Source organism: Numenius arquata, chromosome 8 (genome assembly GCF_964106895.1).
Source record: "Numenius arquata chromosome 8, bNumArq3.hap1.1, whole genome shotgun sequence".
Lineage (NCBI taxonomy): Eukaryota > Metazoa > Chordata > Aves > Charadriiformes > Scolopacidae > Numenius > Numenius arquata.
The window spans coordinates 41,419,711-41,433,885 of record NC_133583.1 but is presented as its reverse complement, the minus strand read 5'-3'; the positions used below and the strand labels follow the sequence as shown (position 1 = coordinate 41,433,885).

Genomic DNA, 14,175 nt, shown 5'->3' with positions numbered 1-14,175 from the left:
ATTTTGAAAATATGTATTTGAAAGAGTCAAAATCACCATCCACCACCAAAGACAAAGCAACCTGTGAGGTTTCTGACATGACTGTCTCAGGTCATAATATAAGGCATAATCATAGTGTTGGCACTTCACTTGTACTGGGAAAGCTTTCAAAAGTGTCATGTTGAAAGTCTGACTCATGAAATATGTCCTAGATCTAGTGCAAACAAAATGATTCCAAAACACCTAAGAGAAGAACAGGAATTGTATGTCAAGTGCAGGACAAAGTGGCCTCCTGGGCTACGCTGCAAGCTCTTCCTAGTTGTCGTCTTTCAGCTATCTTTAGGTTCACCCACACAAATCTCTGTGCACACAAACACACATGTAACAGGTCCCAGAGTCCCGTTTCAGTTAGAGCAGAGCTAGTCATCAGTCTGGGTGCACCAGCCAGGAGGCAGGTTAATTTTTCTAGCTGATTTCATCAGCCTGGAGCCCAGGGATGTGGGGAAGAAGATCCCTTCTGTGCTTGCTGTTTTGGTCCTCCCTGAAGCAGATGGTCTGGGGGACTGACAAAGAGACAAACCAGTCCATTAGTGGGCAGAGAATAATGACTCACAAAGCGACAAGCAGAAAGAAAAAGGAATCACTGTACAGGCACCTATCCCAGGCAGCGCTCCAAATATAAATTCTCATGTTTTGTTTTGCTTTTATAATGTGCTATCATTAAAGAAAGAATCTTGACCTATGCAAGTAATATAAGAAATGTTATAGATGTTCCACCTGAGGAATGCACAACTTCCAATATTCATCATACCTACAAGAAAAGAGATACAGATCACAAAGCTGAAAGAGTAGTGGGCTATAGTGGATGGTAGTCTATAACCGGGTTCAATGTTTAGTTAGAATCCTGTTTGATAATCTAAAAGCTCTTCAGCTTGCTTGATTAATAATTACTGGGTCAAATTATTACTAGAGCAAACAACAGTCATATTGTCAAATCACATGGGCCTTTCTGCAACTGCCCACTGGAGATTATTTTAGTGCTTTTGAAGCCTCCTCCAGCTTTCTCCCCTAAGTTTTGCAGTAATTATTGATAACCCTAGACAAAAATTTGCTTTCAAAGTCAGATGTTTGGTTTGGCCAAAGGAAGGAAGAGAAAGCTTATTAAGTTTCCCACTACAAGCTCCCCACAGTCATAATTCTATAAACAGCTGGAGAAGGAAAAGAGGTATCCTTCAGTATACCAGGGCTGTAAGATACACCTAAATATTAATTAAAGCTGATTCAGTCTACAGAGGTTGTTATCTTGAGCAACTGAATTATAATGAAAAACTGACAAGAAATATCTAGAGATCTTTAGATAAATCCCTGGATCAAACTGTAATGTTATTTTACTACCCTGCCTGAAAGTCGCTAATACACCCAATATATGAAGCCCGTGATATAACCTGCACAATCAGCATCAAGGGATACTTTTACTTGCTGCACCAGATACTAGGAAGAAATACCACTTTCCTAACACTGCCCCTGAAAAGCAACCAAAAGAATCCTTTAATTCTTCAATTTTCTAACAAAAAATGGACAAAGCCAACTCAATAAGGTGGCTCCGCTACTCCTTTTCCTCCTGAGTACTCCCTAAAGCCTATCAAAGAGAGGCCTGTCATACCTCCTCCAGCTGCCCATTGAGCAGGAGCCAAACATGCACTTCAAGACAAAGGACAAGCAAGAGGAGGCTTACATCTAAAGACTGGATCAAGGAGTGACACTGAGCAGAACATCACCATGTTGCTAGCACTGTGACCAGACTGTCTTGCTGTCTTTTCCCAGTGACTTAGAAACACAGTAAACTGCAAAGACAAAACAGCAGAACGCCAGGAGCAAGAACCTTGCAAAAAATATGATCATGGGCCCAACAAAAGCTCTTTGGAGGGGAAAAAATTGTCAGCTTTACCTGCTAGCCCTGCCTGAGGCTGTAGTCGAGGCCAAAGGTTCACAGTACAAAGCAACATAAGCAGCCTACAGACCTAAGGGCTATGTCAATTATCAAAACATTAAACCTGCTCCTCTATCATTCCAAATCCAAAGCAAGTCTGAAATGTACACAGTAACACCAAGTTGAAACACCACCCTACAGACAGGTTGGCTGCCAACGGCTCTTGTCCAACGCAAGAAGAATAACACAACAAAAAAAAAAATTTATAGAAATAATTAAAATTTGTCTTAAACTACAACTAGCAATGACCAATCCCCTAGGTCTGCAGCACCAAAGGACAACTGTTACTCACAGGTCTTGTATTAAAATCCATGGGAATAGACTGACTAAATCTTCATATATCTCACTTTGAAATCCTACCAAAAAAAAAAAAACCAACCTCATGACTTCTCATTTTTGTGTCTCAGTTGTGGGAAAAAAACCAAGTATGTGATAATTTTCTGCTTCAAAATACACCTCTAATTGTCCAGGTTGTGTCATCTTACACATACCAGTGTGGCTTATACAATTATATTATATTGAGTAAACTTGCAGCATTTGCCTTAATATCTGTGTTAGCAGATGTTGTTCCAACTGAGAAAGTGTGAATTGCAATGCTGGTAAGAAGTGGAAGCTGATGCAGTCAATTTATTAACCCAACTCAAGCAAAAACAAACAAAAGGTCTAAGACCAGTTAAGCAGACACCTAAGGAGAAATCCAGGTAGCAGCCAGCTTGGTTAGAGATTTTGGAAAAGAATTACAGTAGTTCATTTTGAAGACTATGGTACACTGAGAAAGATAAATCTGAAAGTCCGAAGAAGACAAGTAACAGATCCTTGAAAGTGTCTGTGTTTGGAGCAGGGTAGAGAAAATGCCTAACCGTAGTGCTGCCACTCAACGTTTCCATTGCTAAGTCTTTCTTGATAGGTACCAGGAGAAAGTAATAGAGGCAAACACTACAGAGAAGTCTAAATATTAGCAATACAATTGTTTGAAAAAGACTGTACTTTCAGCAGGAGGGAAATTCAGAGTTACCATAGCAGCCACCCACTCTCAAAAGAGGGGAGGGGGGAAAAAAAGGAAGACTCAAGAACTCAGATGAAAAAAAGAGGCTATTGTTAACAAGACAATATGCACAGATGCTAGGTGATAAGGACATGGCTGCACTTAAATGGAATGAGATAGGGAATGATTAGTTAAAGTATAGGCTTTGTTTCTAAATGGGTTGATCGATGAAATCACGCAAGTCTGACATTGTTTACTTCACTCCCTCAGAGAGCAAGGACTCTAGATCAGCTTGTTGCCTGTTTATGTCTTTAAGCTGGTTTTGTTTTGTGCACAGCTGGCTGAAATGTCCAGGGAGGATTGGTAACAACCCCTCCCTCCTTCCCAAATATTTCTGTTAACCAAAAAGAGAAAGTACATTTTGTATCAGAGATCATATGCTCATGAAATACTATCTAGGTAATATATGGAGGTCTTTATGTCCATGCTCTCAATAACCGTTGTACCACAGTTCATACAAAGACTAGGCTACTGTTTAAATCTTCTACTCCAGTGAATAGTGATGAGAAAGTTGTTATTCAGGGCCAACCATCCTGATCAACATAATGACAGTGTAAGGACATGACCCCAAATATTGAAACATTGCATTTCTTTCCCTGCTGTGCAATAAACAGTATATTTAGCTGCAACCATGCAACAGAATTTTAAAAAAATTTACAAAAAAAAAAGAATTATTGCGTCAAGGACCTAAATTTGCAGGCTACAACTCAGCTGATACATCACAGCAATTCACTTTATTAGGCAGCCTATAAGAATTCAGAAATCCTGTCAGCAGTTTCTAGTGCTTCAGTTAAATGAGTGTCATGAATTGTGCTGCAATATAGTAATGACATAGGATATATTCATTTCTGCAGTTACCGAAAGCTTATAAAGTCATGAAACAGAACACAGCAGCTTTAATTTTTGATGTTGCTAACTGTATATTGACCACAGAAAACATAAGGTTTGTATAAAGTACTCTTGCTCATGTCAAAAGCCATTGATACTAGGTATTAGACCTTACTAATGTCTACTTCTTGTTTTTAAAATGTATCAATACTATTTTCCTTCCTGCTTTGCAGTAGCTGAACAGTTGGTTTCCTTTAGTTACTGTGACTCATGGCAACAGTGGAAATCCAACTTTACAGATGGATGAGAAAAATAGGAGCAATTAAAATGAAGAATGCTGAATATTTTCTAAAATAGCTTGCACCAAATTTAGAGGTATGTTTCAGTGAAGCAAAGCCTTAGATATCTCCCCAAATAAAGTCAATACTATTAGGAGTCTTACACTTGCCTCAAGTTAGAATAGCATTTTATTGCTTAACTCTTATTTGCAGATAACGCTTGCCTGTACTAACTGATGGTCCACGTCTCTCAAGCAGACATTGCTCACAAGGAACTTTTGGTAAATGTTACTGTCAGTGCTGCAGATTTTAAGCCACTGGTTCTAAAACCATATTTAGAAGCACGGAGTTGGCACACTGTCTGTGGATGGGGTTGCGATCTTTGCCATGATGGCAAGTATCAGTTTCCAGGTCAATCAGGAACTAAAAGTCAGCTCATTAAATATATGCTCAAAAGCAATACACACACATGTATATATATGCATACATACATATACACGTGTATAGGCAGGCCACTGTTCAAATACCAGGGGAATTTACAGGATGACTCCTGCAATGACCACAGAGGTAGACACACGCTTGCTTAGTTGCCCACTGACAATACGTGGGCAGCCCTGGGCCAAGCCAAAGGTCTACAAAGGACTCTGACTACCAGCGCAGGTCGGGTAAGAGACTCCCATGGGCATGTACTGGGGACAACTTTACTAAGAACATGTGCTTCTGCTTAAGACTAGAACGATATGCACTCCAAATGAAGCCAGGGAGTACTGCACAGAGTTACTTGAGCGAGATTCATTAGCTACTCTGCCTCTTACCTGCTTCCCCACACCTCTCAATAGCCTCTAGAACAGTTCTGATACCAGACAGTAAACACCATTTTTTATCCCAGCCTTGCTCATCACCCCCTATATTAAAAAGGCAAGAGGGAAAACGGGCTTGATCGTCTTGTAGCCCATTTCATCGCAGACTAAGAGCCAAACTGACTTTGCATGAGCACTGAGGCACCTGTAAATACCAATATTCTGGTACCTAAAGACATGCACAGATCTCGGGAAACCTGCAGAGATCAAACACATGTGCCCACTCTTCCGCTTCATCAAAGAAGATGGCCATGTGCAATTCTACTAATCTGTACCGGGTTAAAGCATGGAAAGGAACCACTACCAGTCATGGGCAAACCCTACCTTTATTCTTTACCACCCAACAAAGCCTCATCCCACATTCTCTGGAAATGGGAAAAAAAGTAAACCAAGAACTTGATTATCCTGTATCTATAACCCTTTTTGGACAACTTGCCCTTTCTCAGCATTGCCGTAGCTTTCAAGGCTCAGAAAACCACTACATCTGTAATTGGCAGAATTAAGTCCAATGAATCAAATTCTCAAAGGCCTCACAGTAATTCATAGAAGGCTTACATATATAAAATCAGCCAATAGTTGTCTTATCATTTCCCCATTCCTCCCTCCTCCCCTTACCATGTGAGCCATTTGCTCTCAAAAATATAGTGACATTAAATAGTATGATATACTTACAGCCAGATACATAGCTGCATATACGCTTAGTGCTGCTTCTTTGGATGGGAATGTCTTTCTGGCTTTCATGATAAGGTCTGGATTTCCAGTACAGGCATGTACGCTACTGATGAATTGTGTATACTGTTTACATCCAAGTGCTGTATAGTTGGGTTTACAAAGTGCAAGAAAATGTGGTGCAAGATTCCCTGTTACTACTTGTCCAGCATTTACAAAGATGTCCGTAGCAAATAGTCCAAATGCGTAAATTCCTAAAGAGGGAAACAAAGAGTTAAATTTCCCAACAATTTCACTCCAGGGCAACATATCATAGTATTTATCATAGTAATATACCAGCTCCTTCCATTTAAGAACATGAAAAACTCTCATATGTATTGTACCCTAAAGATCCTGGCTCATGTTGGAGATGGTACTTTCCTACACAACTGGAGCACCAACTCTGCAACGTACCTGCACACCTGGTCTCTCTCCATCCTTCAGAGCAGCACACTCATCTCCTGTGCAAGCAGCCCACTTTCCTAGGCCCCCTAGCCACCAATTTCCACTGCTTGGGGTAGCTATCTATACTGGTACCTAACTTTTGCCCATGTTCATTAAACAGAAGTGACAAGAGGTAAATTCTTCACCCTATAAATTTGCTTGAGAACAAAGGAAGGCCCTGATGGAGAAGTAACTTGAAAAGTCGTAATACATACTGGACAAATGTTTTCTTTTCCCTTGCAGCTGTAAAGAAACTGAAGTACTGAATAATTCAATATTGCCATGGACAAGTTGTCTTCATCTGTCTGCTACTGGGTACATCTCTCTGCATGGCATATTAATCACAATATCAATACAGTGAGCTAAAGATCTATATATTTGAGGAGCTACTTATACTAAAGAGGTTTTTTTATCAGACATATCAGGAAAGCATTAAGCACGCATACTCATTCACTACGATGGAAATGCGTGTATCTGATTACTTAAAACAGATTTCTGCTATTCTGAGGTACTTTTCTATTCTTTTAGAAGCAGAAACTGAGCCCTGGAAGGAAATGCAAACACAGCACTCTGACTGGGAGGCAAAGCCAGCAGGTGCATGTTCAAATTCCACCTGAGCTACAGATTTCCTCCTATATTTCCACAGGCAAACCACCTTACCTTTCCCATACTTCAACTCACTGTGAACGTAGCGTGAGTTCTGGCAGTTCCCAACTTCATGAGGCACCATGAGGACTTGGATGTAATGGATGTACATCACAGCAGACACAATGCCACAGAAACACGTGCATTTCTAAAGGTCAGGTTTTTTCCTCGGCAAAGCTAGAGGACCGAGGATGATTTCTGGGATCCTGGCTGGTCAGCAATGTCACACTAACATTAATTCACCCTGAGCTGCTATAAACTGGTGAGCAGCGGACTGTGCCCAGTCAAGTGGCTGCACAGAAGGGCCCTTTCAGCAAGCCCTAAGGGTGTGTGCTGCCCCAACAAAGGTGCCCACATCACTTTGTGTGCACATAACAGGTAGTGATGCCTCATCTGGTGGAACCATGTAGACCCCGTTGTTCATCCCTTCCCTCCCTCCCAACTGTTTTTTTGCTTCTGTGAGCAAGGAGGGCCCACCAAGTGGGAAGGAAAAGTGAGCACTAGTTACACACAGAGCAACTGGAGCAGGAGGAGCTCCTTATCATCACTCCCCACCTCCTCTGGACCTATGCAAGACAGTCTCATTCTTAATGACTTTTAGCACTCCAGTGTGACAACAAGCAATTGCTCTCTCTGAAGGCAGGCATGGCTGTTACACAAACACTGCAAATCCAGACACAGCTGCACATCCCCTCCCTCTCCCTGCGACTGGGGCACACAGGAGGATTAGCTGCCCCAAGGCTTCATTCCTCCAGCTGTTTCTCCTAGACACAGCCATGAGTGAGAAGCAAACAACAGAACTGAGCCTGGCTATGGCATCCCTGCACATATTAAAAAGCAGCATCTGGGAATATTCAATAGACATTTTGAGTGGTGGTACTGCTCCCTCCAAACACATTTACAATGAACTATGTAGAAAGGATGACATCTCGTATCTACTGAAGCCAATGGGGGAGCTACATCTTACTTCAGTGGAGGATGGATCTTGTAGTTTCTGCTAGAGACTATAATACAATCTCCAGGCTAAGAAAGTACCTAAATTGGGCTTGGCTTCAAACACACATTTATATCCCAATGTCTTCAACTTTGGCTGCTATGCGTGTGTGTAACCAAAAGAACACCATCAACTATAGACATGGCACAAGGTATCTCCCTTCTCCACTTCACCCTACTCCAGGCCTGCTGGTTGTTTTTCCCCCTTGTGGTCCCAGTTTTTTCTATTTTTACTGCTGTTCCTGCAACTATTTTTTTATCCAAACTTCCAAGAAGTTTCATTTGTTACTCAAAAGGAGAGAACTCACTACACCTGAGTTAAGACTATACATGGTTATCTGAATATTTTCCCCAGGTCAAAATTAAGACATAATTGATCATTTTCACCATTCAGAAAATGAAAGCATTAATTTTGCTCATACCAAGGAATCTGATGGTCCTGCGCACCAGTGGATTTATATAACAACAGTCTCCAGTTAATATTGTTTTTTCTTGGTTTTCAAAATCCTTTGTAGCTAACTGTAGACAAAACACTGCAGTTTCTCCAACGATAATCTTAGGGAAGGAGAAAAGAGGGGAGAGAAATGGCACGTCAGATTACAGCAAGTAAAATAGCCATCGCTATAATATTAGTATATCTCATCTTCAGGAAACAAGACCAAACTAGCACAAAAGACAATGTAAGTGAACCAAGTTCTGTATGTTAATCTTCTTATGAAGGAAATATGCCTTTTCTTTACTTTATTTGCATTAAAAGAGAATAAACCTCCATAACCAGGACTTGGAATCGACATAACACAACCTAGTTTTCAGGATAAGGGGAAAGAAAAAGAAATCTATTAGTTCAAGAACAACAGATTGCATAATGCACAAGATTTGGACCAAAGTGAAGGCCTGAACATTTCAGTTCCCATGTGGCTTTCACTGACACTCAGCGCTTCACACAGTTGAGCTCTAAATTTTGGACAGGGGCGCAGTGGAGGGGGTCAGAAATCACAACAGGGTTCCTGTTCACATCAGAGGACTGGTTTGCCAGCAGGTACTTAACAAGTCTGGCTTTAGCTTTGTTCCTCGTGCTTGAATAAAGTGTCACCACAGACATTTTAACATTAAGCATGGCCTGTTTCACATTCATTACAACAAAATGAATAAAGTTCTCATGTCTATAGATCATTCACATTACAGTTGGCAAAAAATAAAAAAAATCACGAATAAAAAAGATTTTGAATGTGAAATATCCCCTCTAAGATGTGTACAGCAACATATGACCTTTAATTTACTTATGATAATTATGGTATTGACACTTAATAGCCTAAGCCAAGCCTTAAGCATGTATCTATCTAAACCTACGATACTGAAGCTTTATGGCAGGTAGCACAGGTATGATCGAAAAGAGTAGAGCAGAAAGGTCAAATACAGACCACTGTATTCCAACTTCGATTCACTGTGGGACTTAGAGGCAAGGCTTTTCCACTCTTCTATATGAAAAGCAACAAAGCTCATTGAGAGGTACATCACACTTTGATAAAATGGGAATGAAGACCAGCAAACTGAAGTCTTAATACTACACAAATAAATGAAATAATGCCATCAAATCTGATTCATTGCCTAGGTTTTTCTAAACCTTTCACCAACAGGAAATTATAAACTTTTTCATATACCACAATGGGTCTGAATAGCTCTACACACACACCAAAAAAAAAAAAAAAAAAAAAAAAGAGTGATGGCTCATAAGCACAGTTTGTTGTCAACAGGAAAAATGCAATTAATGACCTTACTTAGTTATTTGTACACAGATGACTTTGGGCTAAATTGTGACACACACAGGGGAAGAAAGTGCTTCTTACAAATAATGTGGCACAAATAACAAAAATAACTGTGGTGGTATGTAAAAAGCAAAATTCAGTTTATCACAGAAACAGTCATAATCTATTACTTTAGACTGGCTTCAGATCCTAGTGGAATTCTTAGATGAAACTGAAATTTACTTTAGACTGGCTTCAGATCCTAGTGGAGTTTTTAGATGAAACAGAAATTTCAATACCTGAACCAACAAGTATCCTCTCTCTACTTTGATGCAAGCAAATTTTCAGCATACTGAAGTACATTTCCTTCATGTACAAATGATCAGTACACATATGAAATGTAACTCAACCTTGAGTTACAAAATTATGTAACAACAAGGAGATCAAAATTATGACAACAACAAGGAGAATTCAGCCTAATGATCACAAAAAAAACCCCCAAAAAACAGTTTTAATATGATTCATAAAGGTAAGAACTGAAATACTAAGATTTTACTGTGAATCACAGTAACTCCTTTCGTCTAGAATAATGAAACATCAAGGACTAGGGTTTTGTGGTTTTGTTTGCTTTGTTTTGTTTTTTGCCAAACTCATAAAGTCTCAGTAGAATTATTGTAGATTTCCAAACTCCAGGAAAAAGCAGAATCCAGCACAGAGGAAGCATCTCTGATATACAGTGCTCAACACTTGCTCTTTTGTGCAAGAACACAAAGAAAAGGGAGCCAGCAAGCTTAACTCTCCAGCTCTGAGCAGAGTCTCTGAACCTGCCGATCCAGGAATAAGTGTTCTTCTTTTTGGCTGGTAGGGAAGTTGAGGGTAGCAAGCAGGACAACTGTATAGGAAAGGAGATCCTCACTTCCAGAAACCTGTCTTCATTAGCTGCACCTAGATCTTTGCTGCTGGCAACAATTTTTCCTTGTTGCATTTCCTGTCTTTGACAGTGACCTGCATGAAGAAACCCTCTGCTCCAAGAATAGCAGGGAGCACTGTTCAAGTTCTCAGCTGAGCAAAAATACTCTTAAGTGGGTACATAGGTGCAAGGGTCAGAATGATGCAAAACTCTGCTAAAGACAAAACTTTTGCTACACTAGGCCTAGCGCTCTACCCTCAGAAGTGACCAGAGTGGGATACACCATTGAGCACAACAGGCATTCATCGCTATGCTTCTGTGGTGTACTTTGATAGAATCCTCCTGGAATTTGGCAATAAATACAGGTTCTGTATTTTTCTGTACTGGCAGCTCAGCTAAAGCTGTTCTTCTTCCTTCACCCTTCAGCATAAGCACTGCTCATCTCAATAATCAGCCTATTGATGCTTCAGAAATGGAAGGAAAATCTTTTTCAATCTCACTAAGCCCCAGGAGAGATGCTGCTTCCCAGTGCAATTCCTTCTTCTCTTCAGCACCACTGGCAATATTCAGCTCTACAGGGTAGAGGAAAGGGAGGCCAATCTCCCTCTTGCCCTATACCATAATTTACATGACTGGTGTATTCCAGGAGGGAAAAATTTCTGTACTTCCTCTGGCACAGGGACAGCCATTACCCTTCCACTGCATACACAAGTTGCAAGTATCAAACAAATGACATTTAATAGAACAGAATTACTTGTGTACTTCTTGGCTTCTTTGAGACAAAAAGTTTTTGGAATATTGCAAAACCAACAGTGAAGGATTGCAATGGAGAATTTGAAAGCTCTGACAACATGAGTTTTTGGACAGAGCTACACAAGTTTAGGTATAGGAATATAATTTGCAAGGAAAAAAATGAGGATATTAGAAGTATCTTTTACCTTATTCTAACAGGGTCATGTGATTTTAGATGACTGTACAGATTTCTTAAAGAATGATATATATTAAAATTCTTAGCTCACAGATATTTTAACAGCTGTTAAAAGCAGAGGCCATCCTTCCCTAAGGCTGAGAAAACCTTTGGACATATAATTACAGCATGTAAAGTGTAAGGAAAAGAACAATTTTCACCTGAAGACTAACAATACAAAGTTCAGGCTTTCAGTACTCTAAAGAACACGTATATAAATAATTTTCACAGTTCTTTTATCAAAGTGCAGTGTACATAACTGTTACAAGAAGGAACAAGACAAGAATGATCACCCTACAGGCATGGGCCTAAGCTCTGACAGGTAGTGATCATGTCCTTGTTCCACTACAGCTTCCCTCTGTAACCACAAGGAAGGCCCTTAGTCCCGGTTCACAATATAAAAGGTAGTAGAAATGATACAAAAATCACCCTACATAAAGATACTTAATATGAATACATAATTCATAACTAGCATCTAGATAATCCTTTCTTTTTATGGAAACATGGAAAAGAAATGTTAACCCAACAAAATCTAAATTACACAAAAAGTTCTTGTAACCATCTCCATGGCAATTGTATCCTGCCTGTGATGCGACAGCCCATCCAACAGCAGGAACAGAGTTTGGGAGGGGTAAGATCTAAAATTAGTATTTCTTCTTTCACCTCTCAGCTCTTGATTAATTTATTAGCTGATTGATTTTCATGGCAGTTTTGTACTAGTAATATATTTATTGCCAACCACCCAATACCTGTTCCTTTCCTTGTTCTCTGCAAAGGATGCTTACAGGTTTTAGCACACATTCCCTACACTGATTCCTTCCTCCCAAATATGTTCAGGTTTTTTCTGTATTAGTCATTTTTCTGAATCCAGGCAAGCTGTTCCTAGTTTTAGCACCGCACGTCAATTTAGAAATCTAATTTGTGCTTCCCAAAGTCATCCATCCAGTGTATTCTTAACTTGGTTCTAAATTCTGAGCTCTTTTTCAACTTGAAATGTCAAACCTGACTCATTCCAAATATTAGAGCTACAGCAGCTCTGACCTTGTTGATTTTCCAGTAAACTGACTCCATAAACAAACTTCCCCTAGTGTCATGTGTGGTTTACAATAGCCAGCACCTATATAATTAAATGACTTTAAATCTGCACTTCTGAAATACCAATGAGGTTTATTTTATGGATTACCTTCTCATATGTGACATAACTTCCTATAAAAAACCAACAGGATTCAAGCAAGAATTAAACATTCATTTGGATGACAAGATATCTGAGGGTACATTAATGCACTTAAGTTAAATACTGAAATTTAAGGTTCATAAACTCTATTTGGGATTAGGAAAGAAATTTCTGTGTACACATTCATAGATCTTTCCAGTTAACACCTATTTTAGGGTCTACAAATGTTCATGAAATATTTCATATGGGCCAGGTAACATGGTAGAATACACAATTCCCTTCTGCCAACTCTCAGGGTTATGCTGTAGCTACAGCAGCCACTCAGATAGATGAGTAACACTGAAAAGCAGTTATTGCATTAAAAAGACAACTAAATATAGTCATCCATGTTCTGAACTTCTCAAGTTAAGAGGAACAGTTGACAACACTGTGCACTATAATTTTTCTTCTGACTTCTGGAGCATCTCAGGCAAAGCTCTGCTTTTATCTTCAGAATGAACTTCCTCATACTTCCTTATCAGGCAGGAAGAGAAGCTGAGACCTGGAGCTAAAAATCTTGGGGTTGATCTCTGCATGTCTAGGCAAATCGTTATTTAAACTGCATGGCCTCCCCATTCATTTCACTTGGGAGCTCCCACTTCAAAAGCAAGGCGCAGGTTTCTTTTAAAAATACGGCTTCCATAGGTTTTGTTGTTCCCGTTCTTTATCTTTTTAACTTTTGGCCAGATCATGGACTATTGCTGGCCTATTTCCCCTTTAAAAATGCCATCAACATACCACAGAGCATACTGGTCTCTAGAGTTTGGAAAACGTAGCAGCATAAGCCTCTGCCTTTAGTGATGCTATAGATAAGCTCCGCACTCTGCTTTAAGCTAAAATTGCTGTGTGAGGTGACAGCCCTGGCAGAAAAAGCAGCAACAGTATTTCCAGCAGGAGCAATTTCAAGTTCATTATGCAGAGCTTTCCCTTGAGGCCATTTTCTTTGTGTTTTTCTTGTTCTCATTGCTTCTTGCTTGCTTAAACTGACAGCAAATGCCCTAGTTGATTTCCACAGAAGCACATTTTCTATAGTAAAAAATGACCAGTAGTTTTGAAGAAAATGAAAAAAATAAGTCCTAGATAAATCTGTCTGCTATTGACCAAATACAAAATATCCCCACTTGCATGCAGCATGGAGATATAGGACCATACTGCATAGCAGCTTCTGAAGGTCTGGAGAAAAAAAATGTGAAAAGAAAATTGCTTTTCTAGAGGAAGATGTAGAAAAATATGCTCAGCCTTTTTTCCCAGTAAATTTTGTTTTAAAAATATGTACTCTCCATTTTTTTTGAGAAAAATATCAAAGTTTTATTAGAGTTCTTGGTACTTATTTGGTCACGGCCATTTACAAAAGAAAAATAGCAGTGTAAGAACATTTGACTATTAGATATATAATATCTGCTTTACTTATTTCTCTGTAGTGCAGAGTATGGCTATATGCTACTAGACACTAATGGTCCTTCTGACAGGGACAAATGTTCAGTACTGCTCTTTGTAATACACTGCACATGTAGCACATAACGATGATAAAGGTTGCTCACTTCATGAAGACTTTATTGCTATTTGAAAG

General features: G+C 39.5%; 1 protein-coding gene across 2 annotated transcripts in view; it reads right to left on the bottom strand.

Annotated features, from left to right (window-relative positions):
- Positions 1–14,175, bottom strand: part of PLPPR5 (phospholipid phosphatase related 5) — a 90,766-nt gene that overhangs the window by 60,962 nt on the left and 15,629 nt on the right. For both annotated transcript variants that reach the window (XM_074151297.1, XM_074151298.1), the window contains exons 2-3: positions 8,193–8,325; positions 5,653–5,903 (exon numbers count right to left, since the gene is read on the bottom strand). In XM_074151297.1, coding sequence (XP_074007398.1) covers positions 5,653–5,903; positions 8,193–8,325 — 384 coding nt within the window. The remainder of the gene's footprint in view (positions 1–5,652; positions 5,904–8,192; positions 8,326–14,175) is intronic.